Raw genomic sequence first — 19,139 nt, forward strand, 5'->3', positions numbered from 1 at the left:
TTGATGCACTAAGGCAGGAGTAACTGGACAGGCCTGAGGGCAGGAACAAAGCCATACGGATATGGGTGCTGAGAACATCAGCATTCAGGATATGTCTAGAAAACAGAGTAGCCCTTTGGAAGCTCCAAGGACCTGTGTCAGATGGGTATAGTGTTTATAATGAAGTACCAGTCCTGAAGCTGCTCAAAACTGTGCTCCAGGCCCCATGCTGCCTCAAGAGAGCATGAAAACAGTGTTCAACAATTCTTGACTTTTGATATTTAAGTCTACATTCAGAGTATCCTGAGCAGATCAACTATCAGGGCCAACCCATGTATCAATATCAAAAGGCTTGTATCCTAAGAGCTATGTCACTGAACTTTTCAACCACAGGGTTTTTTGCTCAGATCAAAGCAGGCCATTTACTAGCCTGTGAAAAAACTCCCACCTGTGGACTTTGTTTACTATCAGTACAAGTCAGAACCAGTTCAGGCAGTGGTAAGAGGAAACGAATATGCAAAGTCAGAATTCACAGACCTGATTCTGGACACTGCCACTGGCTTACTGTGCAACAGCAGACATGTTACTTAAAGACCAACTCTTAAAGCAGACAAGTGCAATTATACACACAGAAGGGAGAGTTACATGCTCAGGCTATTTCTGCTATTCCCACATCATTTAACTGTAAGAACGCACAGGCATTCAGACAGTTTTCCAATTTGGACATTTGCAATTTAAGTACACAGATTTGTAACTGTAATTGTGATGCCTAATTTAAACGGAATAAATCAAGGCCAATAAAGATGCATCTCCCACTGAAATCAAGGCACATTTGGCCATTGCCAGATACAGGAATTGTATGAACTTTTTCACTTGATCTAATCTCAACAATTTGCAAAATCAGCTTAGCAACCACCATGATTGCTACTTGTCCCTCACTGGAGCATTGTGACACTTAATACTCATAATGCATCTGGCAATCTCTGGATGAAGGGCATTTTATTAACATATTTCTATTTCAGTTCTATAAAAAACTGTATTGTTACGGAAAGCGGTAACATTAGTGGCAATGTCTTAAAATTGGTTAAAGTACTCAGAATGATCCAATCAGTACATACTATGAAAAAGTGTCACCAGATCTGATGCAAGGACTTACACTAATTCCCAGCTGCTGCAGCGCCATGAGAATCACATCATTTGCTGTATCAGCATTGGTTACAGTTAATGTTTTAGACTGTGGAAGAGAAAAGGAGAAGAGAAAATTGGCATTAAAACTACAGAGTTTGCAAAGAACAATTCCCAATAACTGGACTAGCAATGCATTAGTCAGTAGCAAAACCCTGCATGTATAGGATGTGCTGCTAAGACCTTGGCTGATAAACCAGATACGCTCTATTGAGAAAAGCCAGCCGTCAGGTCAATTTGTTTATTATGTACCAGAACAAGCTCCTAACCATCTCCCCACCCAAGCACACCACAGTAGAGGGGCAAATCAGTTATCATTCCTGACATGGGAACCCCTGCATTGAAACATGCAGCTGAACCAGCCACTAAGAATTGCTCTTAAACTGCTTGCACGACAAATAAAAGATTCATTTGGGGTATATGAATGGTCTTTCAAAAGGAGTGGGGTATTTCAGACTGAACACAATGATTGTGTTTACTGGAAAAAGTGGTGAGCACACTGACATTTAATAATTCACTTTTTTACTGAAGATTTAACTAGAGGATAATTACACTGATCAAGACTCTGCCTTTTGCTACGTTTATTTATTTATTTTAACATGTATGTATGAAAGTTAAGTTTGGTTTGACAGGAGCAACACGTCACCTTAAGAATTCCCACCCAGCCATATTTTTACTCCTGTAATACCCTCCAAATCTATTGATCAGCAATATAAAAATCTCCCCACTATATGCACTATTCTTTAAACAAGCTAAGGAGTGAAAACATGACCTTGATGAGGAGGAAAATGGTTTGGCCATAGCTGAAGCCCTTCTCTGTATGTCCAGCTTTGTTAAGTATGGCACTCTGAAAGATTTTCTTTGTATCACTGTCTGCCCTGTACTAATGATATTCCTACTTTCTTGAGAGCATCTAGCATGTTGCCATGACAGTGCCCCTTAACCTTATTGTCACTTCTTCCCTTTTACCTATTCACAACAAAGTAAATTTATATGAAAAAAAATATTTTCAAGACACTGGCTAAAAAATAACTAATTAACCCCTGACATCAACAGAAAATGCAGAAGTGGTACTGCCACAATTTTAAGTAGCTTGGGAAAGGAGGGAACACAAAACATCAGGGGTGTCTGTACATGTACACTGAGGCTGCTCCGACGTGCTGCAATTACAGTGCATTGCAACAAATTTGATTAACTGAGCCTGCTGGAGCGTAATAATTACTACGCTCCAGCAGATTCCAGTGCCATGTGCATCAGCATCCCCGCACTGAAAAATGGCAGTGGGGGCGCTTTAACTAAAGCTTGTTTAATGAGCTTGTGTATAAATGCCCCAAGTGGCCCAACATAATAGATTTCAAAGCCAGGATTTGAACATTTGGCTTTCAGTCATGTGAATCAGTTTGCTATACTCTGTTGCTATATATAATATTGATATATTATATCAATTTTAAATTGACAGCAGGACTTTCAGATAAAAACAAACCCATAACATTTTGCTTTTAACAAAAATTTGAAATGGCCTTCTGTGCAAGTCCCTAAATGCAACAAACTGCCATGGCAATCAAGTAAAGTAGTGAGAATACTGTGGATTTTGCTTCAGTACATAGATGATACCATAAAAAAATTAATATTTCCCCTAAGCAATGACATCTGGCACTCAGGAGTAGGTCAGCATATTTGCATAAGTTTTGCTTTTAGCTACAATATAATAAAATGTTTCGTGTTGCCTGTTCCCCCCGCTTCTAAAATGAGTTGATTCCCTGGGATCTCCAGCTGCTGCAGTACAGCGGGGATGATAGTGTCATAAAAACTACTGAGATTATAAAATTTCCATCTGCTACTCCTCTGCCTCATCACTTATACCTAGACTAGCATATTTTACTTCAAGGACTATTAGTCTCAAGAAGACTGAGTTTGGCTTATGAATTCATTCTAACTAGGAAGAAATGATGCAGCTGCAGGGGACAAGCATTCAAAAGATTTTCAGATACTTTTTCAGAAATAACTCGATCCACCCAAACAGCTACTGCTCTCATGACTGTTTAACATTTCTTTTACCAGCTCAACAATTCTGACTGTCACCTATCTATAGGAGTACGGATTCTGGAGGAATCCCTCATGTTTGGACTTCTTCAGATACAGACTGCTTCTTCTTGGAAAAGAGCCTGCTAAAGGTACTGAGATTTCTACTAAAACAGAACATACCATTGCAATGACTTTTTGGGCTCTTGAAATACATTTTAAAGATTTGTTTAGAGGGAAAAAGTAAGTATATATATATAAAAAAGAGGGAGAATATACAGGGACTGAAGTATTTCTCTAATGGTTTGTCTGAAACTAAAAAAACTGTGCTTTGTTTTACTTAAATGTAGGGGTGCACTGATAAAGATTTTTTGGGCCAATACCAACGGTCCATTATTAATTAGCTTTATTGGCCGATTACTGATCTGATTGCCAATATGCAGCCTGGCAGCTTGGAGAGTAGCGTCTGGCTGATAAGTCTGTTGGGGGGAAGGGGGGGCAGATTAAGGTCCCCGCAATGAGGGAGGGAGTGGGGCAGGCGCTGCCCAGCCAGGGCAGGACACAGGCATGGAGCCACAGCTCATCCAGGGGGGTGTGTGTGTGTAGGGTGGGGGTTTGGTTCCCATCACTGCACACAGGCACAGGGGTCATATGTCCCCCAGACCTGTGCGCAGGGCAAGGGCAGGCTGCAGCTGTGGGCTGGGAGCAGCACCAGGCTCTTGTCAGTGGAGGTGGCTGGGCCAGGGCTGAGCTTAGGGCAGGCAGCGGTAGTGAATGCATGAAAGCTCAGGAAGGAAAACCTGAAAACTCAGATCTGTCATTTTCCAAGGGATGTCTTCAGTCTAACAAATGGTGTCTTGAGTCTAAAAAGGTTGAGAACCACTGCCATAGATGGATAATCTTACATGGGTTTAAACTTGATGAATCAATTTAGCTGGTAAAGATAACAGGGGTCAGGTTTAAATTGTTTTAGAAGTGTCCAGACACAAAGTTCACTGGATTGGCTGAACCATTATAAAAATCAAAGCTAGTGACAACTGTGAAACTAAAAAAGTGCAACTTTGTGTTTATATCAGTTTAAAGAGTAAAAGCAGGGCATGTGGCACCAGCATCTGTCAGGATGCAAAATGGAAGCTATGCTGTGTGTTCCTCCCAGCACTGTTGATTCTCCACATTTGCTTTCTCTCCATTGATGAGTGCCCTTGATTCACAAAACTCCTTCTAACCTGAAAAGCATAATCCTAATATTAAATGCAGACAACACATATACTGCAGTTGGTTATGCTAGGTGGTTTAGACTCTGAAAGGTGTCTAAATCTAAAACTAACTCTCACTGAAGACAACGGAAGTTACTAGTGCTCAGTAACTCTCACTCAATTTAAAATGTACATTTTTCAGTGCAGAAACACTTACATATGCACAAATTCCAACATCCTTTGCAATGATCTTCAGAGGGATGCTCTTGGGGTAGTCTTTTTCTTTCTCTTCTTTGATTCGACTAGCAAAGCAAACAGATTAATTCTTTTTTATTGTTATTAATATAGTCAGTAATATTTACACTCGTCTCCACAGTAATCTAAGTAATACCTGGATAAAGAACAGATGTGTTTGCAAAGTTGCCCTACTTTCTTAGGGGGAAATGATACATCTACAGTCAGGATAATATTCCAAATAGATACTGACCACAGTCTCCATTCATGCAGAAGTGTCACATTATATTTATATTTATAAGGGGTAGAAATGAGTATCAGCAATAGAAGAGCAGTAATTAAACTGTAGAAGAGACCCTGATAATGACTGGGGTTTTGGAGAAACCACCAAAACAGAGAGCATTCATCCCCTTCCTGTTTCTCTGGTGCTGCCATCTCCTTGCCCTGATCATATGTTGGGTGCTGTACACATTTGGGAACTCATGGGCAATGACTGGGGCATGGAAAGATGAGCCAGGCCTGCGGAGACTGCCCAGAAGGAAAACATGTTTCTTAAAGCTGCATTGCCTTTTCATAGACTGGGCCAGTGGGGGGCAACCCTGACAGATGTGCCACAAATTGGCCTTGCACCCACTGAGTGCAGCTCCTATCCCCTTCCCATGCCTGATCTGCTGCTCTTCCCTCTGCATCCTGCTCTATGTGCTGCTGCACTGCCTGTCCCTTCCCTGATCTGCTGTGTGCTGAGAGGCTGCCTAGGCTACTTGTGGCACATGTGACTCAGGCTGCCCCCGCCTTGACTAGGTCATCCCACCCCACAACATTATTAGGGGTCCCCTGCAGATAAAGGCTTAGATGCTAAACTTTGATTTTGGGAAATAAACTGAGCCAACGCTACTGAAAATGGAATGAAAAAAGATCCATTAACTTAAGCTTTCTCTATAAGACCCTCTGGTTTGGGACTCAATTTGGCACAAAACTGACTGATTAAGCCAGGGGTTGGCAACATTTTTGGCTGAGTGCCAAAAAACCTGGCAACCTGGACTTTGAAGATGTTGGCATGCTAAGGCAGACACTGAGGGAGTCATGAAGAGTCCAATCCTTGTTGTGGCAGAGCAGCCCCGGCCCCTTCCCCACCATGCTCCACAAGGTATGCATGCAGCTGCTGCCAGCAACTAGCCAGGCCAGGGCTCCAGACCCTGGTGCAGCTGCTTGCAGATTTGTGGTTGCCTGTGGCAAACAGCCCAGGTTCTGGGCAGGCCCCTGTCACCCACCACAGAGCTTGGGATACTTGCAACAGGTAGCCACAAGCCTGCAATCGGCTGCTCTGGAGCCCCAGCCCAACTTGTTGCCAGCAGTGACTGCACACACACCTTGGGGAGTATGGTGGAGAAGAGGCTGGGGCTGCACTGCCCCTAGTCCCTTCCCCACCACACATCCTGAGGTGCGCATGTAGCCACCACTGGCCGTGGAGCCAAGCCAAGGCTCTGGAGCCTGGTGCAGCTGTTTCCAGCTTGCCTATTGCTTGCTGTGACCCAGGGCTCCGTGATGGCAGTGGCTGCACACGTGCTTGGGGCACACTGCAGGGAAGGAGTTGGGGTTGCGCTGCCCCAGGCCCTTCCCTGCCAGGTGCCCCAAGATGTGTGTGCAGCTGCTGGTGGTCACGGTTCCAGACCCCAGTGCACCAGTTGTAGCCTCCCAGCTGCCTGCTACATCCGGCCCAGGCTCTGGGAAGCTGTTGCTTGCCACAGAGCATGGGCTGCTCGCAGCAGGGCTTGCAGCCTTCCTGCCACCTGCTGGAAGCAGCCTGGGCTCTGTGGCCAATGACAACTGCCCAGAGCCCAGGCTGGCTGTGGCTTGCCAACCAAAATGGCCTCAAGTGCCAGGCTCTGGCAAGCATGCCACGGGTTGCTGATCCCTGGATTAAGCCAATGCTAGTTGCAGGGCTGCACATCCTTATTTGAAAGCTCACTCCAGAGAATAGTCCTGCTTTATAAACAAGTAGTTTAGAATCAGTGGTGGTCCATAAGTCTCCAAGATGGCCCACAGTTTGTACTGGGAGTGGGTGCCTTTAATTAAAGTTTGATGATGAGGGTGAATGATGGACTGGAAAAAATTCTGAGAATAAACAGTGTTCTGTCAGTCCAAAAAACTTTGGGACCACTGTCTAGGTGATCAAATGAACCTTTTCCACCTCTCAGGATTCTAGTATAGCAGCAGGGAAATAAAAGTACCTTTGGAGGGAAGAGAGCCACTTCTCCTTCTGCTCTGGAGAACTGCAAGGATTACAAACAAACATGGACAAATATATGTCAGCCAGCTCCGTAATGCCAAGGTAAGATCCCTGTGAACAATGGTGGGAGAAAATGTAGACTGACTGGCTTGTCTAATACATGCCAGGGCTAACCAACAATGAAAACCTGTTGCCAGCTGCAGGTTGAACAAATAACCTGTGATGTCCTCCCCTACAATCCATCCCCACAGGGGTTAAAATTTTACCAGAGAAATCATCATCAGCAAGAGTAGGCTGCTAAATTATGTACAAAATAAAACAGGATGATTTTACATGGAGGTGTTTAATTCCCGAGCATAAAGGGCATTCCCTTCAGCATACAGATTGGAACTACCACTCTTCCACTGCCTTTTCTTATTAATCAATTTACATTACATTAAAGCCATAATAAAAAATGGGTCCTAGTTCACTTAATAATATTTAGGGTTTTTTAAAAATATTTAATTTCACCCACATACTTTCAAGGATTCTAAACTATTCAGCTATGCAAACACTAACTGATAATAATAATACAACAGTACAAGGAATCAAACTGAATTTTGCTTGAAACTTCCTTGATCTAAATTCTACCACAGATGAAGATAATTTTTCCCACTGGTACTTCTGCAAAATCAGTTCTCCAAAATTTTCAGAGCCACCTTTTAAGGAACTTTAAACCTGGTCTGTTTTGCTGCCTCAAGAACATGTACTTGATAAGTGATGAAACTTTGTTTTTAGTTTTATTGTTTAGAATTTCTTGTAATTTATCTTTATCTAGTGACTACTGTAAAATTCTTTTGATTGTCTATATAACTCTGGACATGATATCATTCCACTTAAATAAAATCTAGGACTCCCTTTTGATCTAGACTGCTGCTTTCGTATCAAACTGTTCTTATAGCTTTAAAGGGTAGGCTTCTAACAATTAAAAAAAAGCAATAGGAAATTTCAGCTTTGTTTCAGACCTATTCAATATAAATAAATAAATAAATGAAAAGCACAATTGGTACTACAGAGAGCTGCTCATGCAGAACAGTCACTTTGGATAGAGACAACACGGTATAAATAAAGCTGTACATCTCTTCTCTCTCTGTCAGTAAAGGGGCAAATCCATTTTCCAATATCCAGCCCAATTACCTTGGTGGGCCATCAGGGATTTCCTCAGGGTAAGGTCCCCTTCCTTTTCCAAAGTGATAGCAGAGCCTTCCTGTGGAGACTCAAATGAGTCTAAAAGATGACACTGCCTAAGTGTTCCTGCCCAAGTACTCTATGGTAAAGGCTGTGAAGAAGTGTATAAGAATTCTCATCCACATTAACATTCAAAATGTTTGTTTTAGAGAGAGAAATGGTGGCATTTCCTCTGGTACCCTTTAATCATAAAGAAACACAGAACCAGGGTGACATTTTGTTGAATGCATCCAATACAAATTGTCTTGAGTGGATCCTAGGAGAGAGTTTCCTGGCACTTAAAGCTGCAACTGAAAAGCACACCCTTGCCCATCTGCTCCCATTCTGCATATGCCATACCTTGAATGAGGTGGTGAAGTGTGTTGTGGGCATTTCATGCTGCAGCTCTGAAGCTCACTGAAGATGGGCATTTCAAGAGTTCCTGGCTCTGAAACTCCTGCTGTTTTTGCTACATGGGGTAACTCAATAATGTAAAGTAAGTGAACAAAGTGCATGTCCATTCTCACCTGAAATTCACAACACAATTAGTGGTGGGCCAGCCTAGCACAAATGACTTTTCTGGGTTGGTGCTGCCCTCACAGACCTCTTCCATACAAGATGCTGTCCACATCTCACAGAGACGCGCTTGGCTCTTTAGTTTGAAATGGGATTGCGACCTGTTGGCAGAAACCCCATGTATTACCCACACACAGAAATGCAACATTACAAATTATTAAACTCCTTTCCCTTCAGCTTGTACCTGTATTCTCCATTAACATCAAGGAAAGAAACTATTCTTCATTTCCAGAAACTTGCTTTTTTGGGGCTTGTGTGGTTACAAAAGGAGAGAGCAAGAGTGAGCAAGCAAGAGAGAATTTCCTTCCTATTCAAAATGAAAGGCTTTGGGGTACAACAGACTTTTCTTAGCTGTCATGCCCCAACCTTTTTTGCAGAAACTTCACCCACTTCTGGGACTGCACACTGCCCAGCTCTTAATCTCACAATGTGCAAAGGTTTGGAATAGGGCAAGTTAAGCTGCCCTATTCCAAACGAATGTCACTTCAGGGTCTGCAGTGTAGTGGTGGCTTGGACTAATCAGTCAAAATCAAAAAGACTCTGTGATAACAATGGACAGGACAATGTGAGCTAGGCCATCAGGAAATAGAACTTAAGACCTGCCTGAGTCCAAACCACTAGCATACTAGGTCTTACCATATAGATCTCTCTCCAGGATAAGTCACGCTATAAGGATCATAAAATAGACTGGTAGAAAGTGCCTCTTGATCAACATTACTTGGAAAATGAAGGTGAGCTAGAAACTCACGTATTCTTAAGGACACTCTCACCTGATGCTTTGACATATTTTAGCTCATTAGAATATAAATAAAGCAACAGGAAACAAATTTACAAAACAAGAGCTTTTTGTTTCGTTTCAGTGTTTTCCTTTCACTGACTTCTTGGTGTTTTTTTAAAAGCTCCCTTTTACAATGCCTGTGGGTGCCTAAATTGTACATAATTGATTTAAACTGTACAAAGTCAGCTGAAGCCTGCCAGGTGTACAGCAATTCAACCCATTACAAGTAGAAGTGGCAATTGCCACTGTCCCCAAGACCTCAGTTAACAGATGGGCTTACAGCGTTGAATTCTAGTTCTGCTGGACCACTGGGGAAGTTTTAGACAGAGAAGAGCTCTTTGCTGAAAATGCCCTGCCTTCAAGTCTAAGGATCATAAACAAGAGTACATCAGCCTATGTCAGCATTGTAAAGCTAGATGGGGACAGAGCCTAGATACTACAGTGATTAGTACTCTATAAATAAATACTTTAGAAAAGGAGTTTCTTAGAGTTATGGAGCACCTGAAATACTTTCTTTGGGGTTAGGATTAATTTACAAGGTGGCTGATTTAAGACTTTAAGTCTATGACTTAACTTAGGACTATTTAAATCTAAAATGAGAAAGCACTTAAACTTCATGGGTTTAAAAAAAAATCACTGTGCTGAATTCACAATGCTCTGATTTTTTTTTTTTTGAGAGGTTTCAGTTTATATTTCATTAACAGCTGCAACTGGATACTGCACCACAGATGACCTAGCATTAGACATGAATATGCACAGCTGTGCATCAAAAGGAGTCTGCATACATCTTATAACAGATATTGACATTAGGATGATGTTTTATCTTTCTTTTTATTCTATTTTATTCTTCTTATTCTAATACGTTTCTTTATCAGCTATCACATCTACCCAAAGAACATTGCCTGCCTATATCCTTAGACAAACATGGCTATAAACAAAAACCCTCCTAATCAGCTCTACATCTACACGCACTTCTTGAATACAAAATATTTTATAATACTATCAAAATAAAATGTTACAGTATAGTAGATCAGTACAGTTCAATTACCTTATAAATTGAGGCAAGGATTTGTTGGGATACCTTTCACTGGAATAACTGTATAGCTGGTAGAGTTGTTGGACAAGCTCTCAGGCATCAACTGCCCTTCCCCAGGTCACTTGTACTCTCAACAATACAGCTGTCCCAGTAGAAGATAATCACAAAAAATCCTCACCTCTCATACATTTCCTGGACCATCACAGCTACAACACTATTCCAATTTTACTCATAAATTGACCAAGATGTGTTATGGTTTAACAGATAAAATCTGATGTAAAAAATTCTGCAGTAATTATGCACAGATTGACCACGGAATAAACTGTTTAATAACTAACAAGTAGAAATACTAGAATGAAGGCTGATGGAATAAATGTAAACACCTAATAAAAGTGTTTCACCTATGTTGACACTATTGGTATTATACAAGGGATATATTTGGTTCAGTTTTCACCCCCGTGGAGTTCCTGGTATATATTCTGGTTTTAACTGCCAGCAGGTACTCCGTGGCTATGTCTACATGAGACACTTAATGCACAGTAGCCTAACAACATTGCACAGTAGTGTGCTGGGCAAAACCCATGCTAATATGCTACTGCACAGTAGTATTAAGATACTGTGCAGTAAGCATCACTAAAAAACCATGTGCTGGCCCTACTGTGCAGTAACTATAGTTACTGCTCATTTAGTTAGTACTTCATTAAGCAAGTACTAAATTAAATGTGCAGTAACTACTGCACATTAATGAATATGTAGACTAATGCCTGCAGCTTGACTTCTACTACAGGCTGTCTGTTCCCACTTAAGCAGCCAGATTGCCCTGTTATAGGGATGTAGAAATGGGCCCTACATGAAGTTACATGTTATATTTACACCATGCTCAGGGCACTTAAAATAAAAGCGTCTGCATGTTAAGCTCATTAACTCATACTAAGTGCCCTTGAGCATCTCAAAGTTATGTCACTATGGGTTGCACTACTCAACTCATGTTATGGTAACTTTAGTCTGCTCCACAGAGATAAAAGAAGGTATTTGCAATCTTCCAGCATCCCAAGATGCACCACTCTGAGCCCCTCTCACCCAAACAGAGATAAAGTCCAGGTGTCCTGGCTGCTAGCCACACCCCTGCTCACCAGCCCTCTACTGGCAAATCAGAGCCCTGCAGCAAAGAAACTGTATCAACTTTTAGAGACCATATCCCCACAAGCAGGGGCAGGCAGTTGTCACAGGGGAAAAAGCAGCAGCACAAATTTGTGCTGCTCCTTTTTGCTCTATCACATGCCCCTGCACATGGGGTTAGTGCAGGGAAAAATGCTCCAGATGAGGTAGGGTAGGGTAGGCTGGGGCTGGCACCTATGCTGGCCCCAGCAGCTTTACCTGGGTCCTAGGGGCCTACCAGGGCTGCAACAGCAGTGATCTGGGCAAGCAAAGCCTGGCCAGCAGCCAGAGCATGGCTCTGGCCAGCCAGGCTCTGGTTTCAGGCAGCACATGCTGCTGCCACATATGCCGCCCCACTTTTTTCTGGTGTGGGTTTTTGTTTTTAAACTGGGATCTCCAGGTGCCATCCACCCCCCCCACACACACAAACTGCAAATTAGTAGCACAGCAAACACCTGCATGTGCAGTGCTGCAGAAGGGTCTACAGCTGGCTTGTCCAACAAAGGGCTGGCGGGCTATCATGTGGCCTGCCAAGCCGTTTTCTGAGGCCCGAGGTGCTGCAACAGGAAACGAAAGTAAACACTGTTTACTTTCATTCCCACCTCTTGTCCCTCCCTCAGCCCCTCAGCGGGTGACTGGCAAACACAGACTATGAGACAGCTGGCTGCCCAGTCACTGCTGACCCTCTCCCCGGGGGGAGCAGGACCCCTCTCTCTCAGCTCCCCCGACTGCAACCATGGAGGCTGGGGCAGGTGAGCTCGCACCAGGCGGGTCCCAGGGCTCAGGCCGAGGCTCTCCCTCCACCCCCATCACGCGGCTCCTTTAAGCCCTGCACCAGGGGCGGTCCGCACTGCATCGGTGAGGAAGGGGTGGGGAGGTGCGGTCTGGTGCGGGGATGAGCATGCAAGTGTGAAATATGGCTGACCAGCTGTCAGCAGGGCCGCGTCCCCAGGCAGGATGCTGAGGAGTCTGCGCGGGGGTGCCACACATGTGCGTGTGTTTGTGAGGAGGAAGCACAAGGTCACACTCATGCCTTCCTCCTCTTCCTCCTCCATGGGAGCCAGGGGCAAGGAGGGAGGCGGGCTGCACGCGTATGGCCATGTGTGAAGACCAGGCTCCTTATCCCCGATGGAGCTGAGCAGTGTCCTGAGATGCTGCTTCTCCTCCTCCTCCTTGTTGCTGCTGCTGGAGGCCAACAGCTGGCTGCTCCTCCACAGCTTCCTCTACCTGGTGCTGTACGCCCAGGTGTCCCAGGGCAAGCCTGCATTATGCTTCTTTCATTCATTGAGAAGTGGTATTATTTCATTGTTGCTTTTATATTGTTTTTATTTTGGATTTTAAACCACATTTCCAGACCCATTTCATTGTCACTTCCTGTAACTTCATTGGTGTTAAAGGTCACGTGACATTACTTCTTGATGTGATACTGCTTCCTGTGAGGTCTTTGAATATAGCTCACCGGCCCACTCGGTGATAAAAAAGTTCATGATCTGGCCCCACATTCAAAAAGGTTGGACACCCCCTGCTCTACAGCACAGCAAACCACACGTGTGCACTTCTCTGGACATGTCTATAACGTGCGGCTGCTCACAGCACATCCTAATTTTAAAACTGCTTAACATTCCACTGATTTAGTATGGTCAAGCATAATGGCAACTTCACCCTAGCAGAACCTCGTTCTTTGATCCAAGAAAGATAAGTGTAACCACTTTCAGTTTCAAGAAGCTGCAACTGGACACCTTGTGGCTGTTAAAAGATGGAAGATTAACTTCTCACTAGATTCATTAATCTACTTAACAGAAGCCTTAGAAAAAAAGCCATTAACAAATCCACTGGAAGACCACTATTGTAACTCCTTTTATCCACTCACTTACTAATTTCTAAAGTCCAGCTACTTTGGAGAAACAGCTAACAAAGCTGTCGTGCATGTGTTGAGTCAAAGTAAGGTGCACCTTATTCAACTGTGAATAATCTTTATTAAAAGCACATAGAAATCCACATTATAATGAAGCTTATACCTGTAGCTGTTGACACATGGAAACAAAATGTATAAGATAAGAAATTCTTGATCAATAAAGCAGAAACACAATGCAAACATACACATTACAATGTTAGTTTGAAGATTATGACTCTTATTCAGCTACCTACAATATTAGCTTCATCCTATTTTCTACTGATCTAACATTCTCCTTTCATAAGGCAGGACAAACCAACAGTCAGCAAGGGAGGTACAGCAGACAGGTAGTGAATCAACATGGCTAAATCCTCTTGTGAAGGCAACAGAACAAGAGGATTTCCCTTTGTGTTCTCAGAGATGCAGCACAACCTTTGACTAACCTTAAGACTTCGTCTCACCTGTCATTGTGTTCAAAGTTGCTTTGATATTCTACTTTGGCAGTAGCGCAAGTAACTAAAATGGGATCTTCTGTGGCCTGTCAGAGTTATTTAACTTCAAGTCAATTTTTTAGCTCTGGAGAGGACTGAAATTGTTACTGTGGAGTGTCTCTCACCTGCTAAATGGATTACTAGTAGACTCCAGCTCTGATCTAAGCTCAGTCATTCTAAACAGCCTGCATATCCTCTGGGCCCCATCAAAAGCCGTCAGTAAGGAACAGTGCTTGCTGGTAGGATTTTATTCAGTGGAAAAGTAGTCCTTGAACTGTGCACTGTTATTGTTGGTCACTAAACAAAATGTCTTCTATATTTAACATGTTCATAGGATTTCAATGGTATTAGCATGGTGTAAATTTGCTGTGTTTTTATACATCCTCATAATTAAAAAATAAAAATAAATCAAACCCATTAAAAAAATCCCAAAAAGCCATTCAATTGCTGCTCCCTTCTGACTTAGGCATTGTAGCAACATATTTACCTCTTTCTTCATCTTTATAAAACTGGTAAAAAGTTCCCTCATTTTCTTGAGTGGGGAGTAATATAACATGATTGTCTGGGCACAAAGCTTAGATTTTTCACCCCCCCCCAAATTTCCTTTACTCAGGAAAGCTTATTTACAGAATTTGATTTCCAAGTCAGAATCTACTTAGTACACTTTTTTTTCCCAACCCAAATATAATATTGGGTACAAAGTGCTGAAATTACCTTGTCCAAAGGCACAAAGTGACTTGGGCTGTGTTAGAAATTAAAGAACTGCTTAATTTCTCCTGACTCTTAAATCCTTTGCTAGGATCACACCAACACACACCTGTCTTAACTGGCTGCCCCCAACTCTTTCTTCACACACCCCAGCTCTTATACTAATAGTTCTTCCCCCCAATTCCCTCCCTCTTGCACATCCCTTGCCTATCTGGTTTCACTCAAACCCTTTGGAACAGCAGAAAACCAAGAATCAGTTAAATGAAAGAGCAAGTTCAGCAAAAAGTGAGAGGAAACAGGATAAGCTACTATTTTTGTGACAGAAGGCCCTTTCTATTCCTGTACTAGCCCCATACAGAACACCTGCATGGCCTGCCCAGAGCAGAACAGCCAGGGGGCTGAAGCAGAATCCTCTTTTTCTTTAAGTCTCCCATTCCTTTGTGTACAGTCTCATACGCAGCTTCTTCAAAACTGGATGTTTTGTGAATGTAAACAGGGAGCACAAGCTGGAAAAAGGGGGCTTAAAGATAAATATCTTGCATAACAGTGAAGAAAATGTCAATAAATAATCCTAACTGCTAAATTCCACTATTCTTAGTGACTTGAAGTAGGAACAAGGATCTTATTATACAAGGCTCACTGAGGAAGATTTTATGTTGCAACAACAATTGGAGAATCAGGGCCACTGCTCTGAATATATAACAAAGTAAATCCTCCAATAAGGAGGGAAAGAGAAAATAGGCAGGAAAGGAAGCAATGTCAGTTCACTAGCTGCAAACACCAAATAGCAAATGATAACAATACCATTTAGCAGTTTTTGAACTCTTCATCTGTGAATCTCAAAGCATTTTATACAATTAAATAGATATTTAGTACGTTGGTACAATCCTCATTGCCACTGTATATGAACATTATCCCCATATTAGGAAGTTAGATCAACTCACCAACTGAAAGGTTAATAGTCTAATTAAACTGAAATGTTTTAAAACCTAAAAAGTACTAGCCAATAAGCATCTTGACCAAAGCCAAATGCAGGGAGTCACTGGAGAAGGTAAGAACAGAAGTTGAAGGAAACAGGCATATTTAGTTTGTAGAAAAGGCAAGTAAGTGGGAATATGATGGTGACCTTAAAACATCCAAAGGACTGCAACAAAGAAAAGGGAGAGCACCTTTTCTTCATTTCTGCAGAGTAAGGCATGCTGGAATGGCTTTAAATTACAGCAAAATAGGTCTAGCTGTGGAGGGGATCAGCGGCACAACATAGGATAGGGAAGGGGATACTGCTTCCTACTTTTCTGAGCCGCTTGCTGCTGATCCCCTGTGCCATAGGCTGGTTCCAGTCACCCTGGGGGCTGGATCTGGCCTGCAGGCTGTAGGTTGAGCACCACTGATCTAGTGGTGCCTGAAGCATGCTGTGAAGAACAACAGTTGGAAGCTCATGGATGACTGGGAAATCACAAAAGGACCTCTGCAGCTCAAAGCAAGTAATGGAGAAGACAATGGAGAATTAAGCAGAGCTCCACAACCTACTTAGTTACAGGCTAGGATAAGTGTATGGAAGGGAAAAAGGATGACAGAAAGAGGGTGTGATACAAGGAGTCGTTTGCCATCCTCAGGTAGCAGAGCAGAATCGCGGGTTTTTGAGCTTTTCGATACTTATGGACTTTGCTGGTTGCTACATGGGGCTAGGCAAGACTTTTCCCCCTCCCCATACTATTGCAATAAAGTATCAGAGTTTTACCCCATGGTCACATTAGGATGGATTACGAGGGGATTTGACTCTCTCTGGAGTGACCTCTTGGATCTCTAGATTGTATTTAACAACCTTGCAGTGGCACTATGTTGACAGTACCCTTGCCCTCCTGCTTTATCTGTGGCAGGTACGGTGTTCTGGGTATCCTTGGAAAATGTGCCTTGTAGTTGTGTCAAAGGGTTTGTGAAGTTTTAGGAACAGGTTAGACAAGCACTTGTATGGACTAGCTTGGATAGGGACGATTCTGCCTTGAGGAGGGGGAGGGACTAAATGATCTCCAGAAGTCCCCCTCAGACCTATTTTTGTATGATTCTAAGTCAAGTCCTATCCACAAGACCACGATTCCCAACCTTATAAAACGCCTAACATCTTCCTAGCAATACTGAGCACCCTCTGCTCCTATTGACTTCAATGGGAGTCAGATGTGCTCATCACCACTCAGGAGAAGCCCAACTTTTTACAGGAGTGGAGCTAGTGAGCTAAGAACTCATGGGGGATTTGTTTCTCTTAAACCCAAACACTTAGACCCACTTACTGATCACCTAAAATTCAATTATAAACGCAATTCTTTTGTGGAATGTTAGATTTCATCTGATCTGAATACACTATTGGTTAGGCTTATCTTTACATTCAGAGACCTTTTTTCCTATTAAAGTTAAAACCGTCCTTTTATGCATGCAGCCTCAAACACTAGACAAATACAGGACACAACATAATATTACAGATTTACCAGAAGCTTTACAGAAGATAATTCTGTAGACAAGTCTGTTCAACTGTAATCTCATTTTATTACTCTGGGGTACTTCCATCTTAACTCTGCATTGGTCATTAAAAAGTCATATTGGTCAATACTCATCAACAATCACCACCACACAATAGTATATGGCACACATTTTTCCCTCTCAGAATCAGCCACAGTACCTCATATGATAAGGCAGTATTTGCTAATAGTTATCATTCAGTTTGATTATTGACAGATCTGATGGTTCAACTGTTGGGATGTGATCTCTAAAGCTGTTCTGTCAAGCAGCCCTCAAAATACACTAAGGAATATAATTAAATATACTGCCCTTATTACCATCTATAACAAAGAACTCTTCTGTTTTTAACACTTATAATCCAAGTTACTTTGAACTATTTAACTTGAATCAGACTCTCATGTGGAAATACAAACTGCCTGTCTTCCTTCACCATGTTACTAGGGTGGGAGTTTTGTGGTCCAGGAAACAGGAAAAGCAAGGGCTTTTTGGTGGTATCTTTTACTGGAGCACCTGTGTTGTTGAGAAAGATGCTAGATATGCTTAAAAGGACAAAATGCCCTTGCAGCCAAAATCTTGTCTAGCATCTCTCCCAAAAGCATCCAACAAAAGATATTATCAAAAAAGCCTTGTTCCTAGAAAAATTCACTTTTTCCACATTAAACCAAGTGCTTGAAACTCCGTTACTATTCCCTGAGGCCAGATTTTGCAACAGCTACACAGAACAGAACCCTACTCTGCATAGGCGACTAGTAGGGGGAGCACGGGGGGCATGTGCCCCCCGACAGGGCCATCCCTGCTGCTGATGCTGCCGGTGGCATCTACTCACCAGCTCTGTCCCCGCTGCCAACACTGTTGGCGGCATCTGTGGGTGCTCACCAGCCCCATCCCCACTGCCGCCTCCGGCTTCTGCGGGTATACCCCCCAGACTCAGGAGGCACCAGTTGCCCATGATACCCTACAACTAATCCCATTAATTTCAGTGAAAGGTGCTTTGCTATATAAGTTAATAGAATGCTTATACATCCCTTAGTACAGTGGAGCCCACCTCAATGACTGGAGCCCCTAGGCACTACACAATCCATACAGTAGTAGTGGCAAGGTTCAGCTTTACATAAATAATCTTTACATTCATCATCTCGCTGCTAGAGTACAAGTTTTAAATAAAATATCCTCTCTTGTCACACCATATAAAGTGAAGGAATTCAGCAAGGGGTTTTGTTTATTCTACATGATGCAAACAGACATAGCTCAGATTTCCACAGAAAACAGATTTATATTAGCTCTTCCCAGCAGCCTTTGAAACAGCCAGTTAAGGGGAAGGATGCATTGCAACAAGCACAAGATTCATGTGGAAACCGTCCATCCTGCAAAAGTATATTCATGGCACCTAACAGAAAAGAAAGCTGCATCAGAGGTTTTCCTCTCATTTTCCTTAACTTATTATAACACGTGAAAGCACCCTCAAAGTTTGCCTTAAACCAAAACTACCATATTAAGCTGGCATGTTAGATCCAGCTTGTAAATCTGCTTTAATTATGAATGGTAGAGTGAATAATCTGAAGTTAGCAACAAGCCTGATTACACATGAACACTGCACTCAGATTCTTCACCTTCTACTTTGAAGCGTTTTCCAAATGCTGTTTCTGGTACAGTAGAGATGACAAAAATACTTACTGTAATACTTTACCATTTATACATTGTACTTTTATAGAGATGTTCATCACCTGAACATAACGGAGTAAATCCCATACATATAACCTTGTAACAACTCTCTGATTTAAAGTGGTACTGTATACATTTAACAAGTGAACTGAGACCCCCAACAGTTTTAGGGGACTTGTCTAACCTCTGAAGCAGAGTTGATAGCAGAGCAAAACACAACTCCTGCTTTAACCACCGTACAACATTTCCATTCTCAACATAAGGTGACAC

General features: G+C 42.5%; 1 protein-coding gene across 3 annotated transcripts in view; it reads right to left on the reverse strand.

Moving 5' to 3' along the window:
* Positions 1-19,139, reverse strand: part of ARHGAP20 (Rho GTPase activating protein 20) — a 100,361-nt gene that overhangs the window by 33,827 nt on the left and 47,395 nt on the right. For all 3 annotated transcript variants that reach the window (XM_019525316.1, XM_019525317.1, XM_019525315.1), the window contains 4 exons: positions 8,580-8,729; positions 6,848-6,889; positions 4,600-4,684; positions 1,136-1,213 (listed from right to left, as the gene is read on the reverse strand). In XM_019525316.1, the coding sequence (XP_019380861.1) occupies positions 1,136-1,213; positions 4,600-4,684; positions 6,848-6,889; positions 8,580-8,729 (355 nt within the window). The remainder of the gene's footprint in view (positions 1-1,135; positions 1,214-4,599; positions 4,685-6,847; positions 6,890-8,579; positions 8,730-19,139) is intronic.

This window comes from Gavialis gangeticus, unplaced genomic scaffold (genome assembly GCF_001723915.1).
Source record: "Gavialis gangeticus isolate Ggan-Ray unplaced genomic scaffold, GavGan_comp1, whole genome shotgun sequence".
Classification (NCBI taxonomy): Eukaryota; Metazoa; Chordata; order Crocodylia; family Gavialidae; genus Gavialis; species Gavialis gangeticus.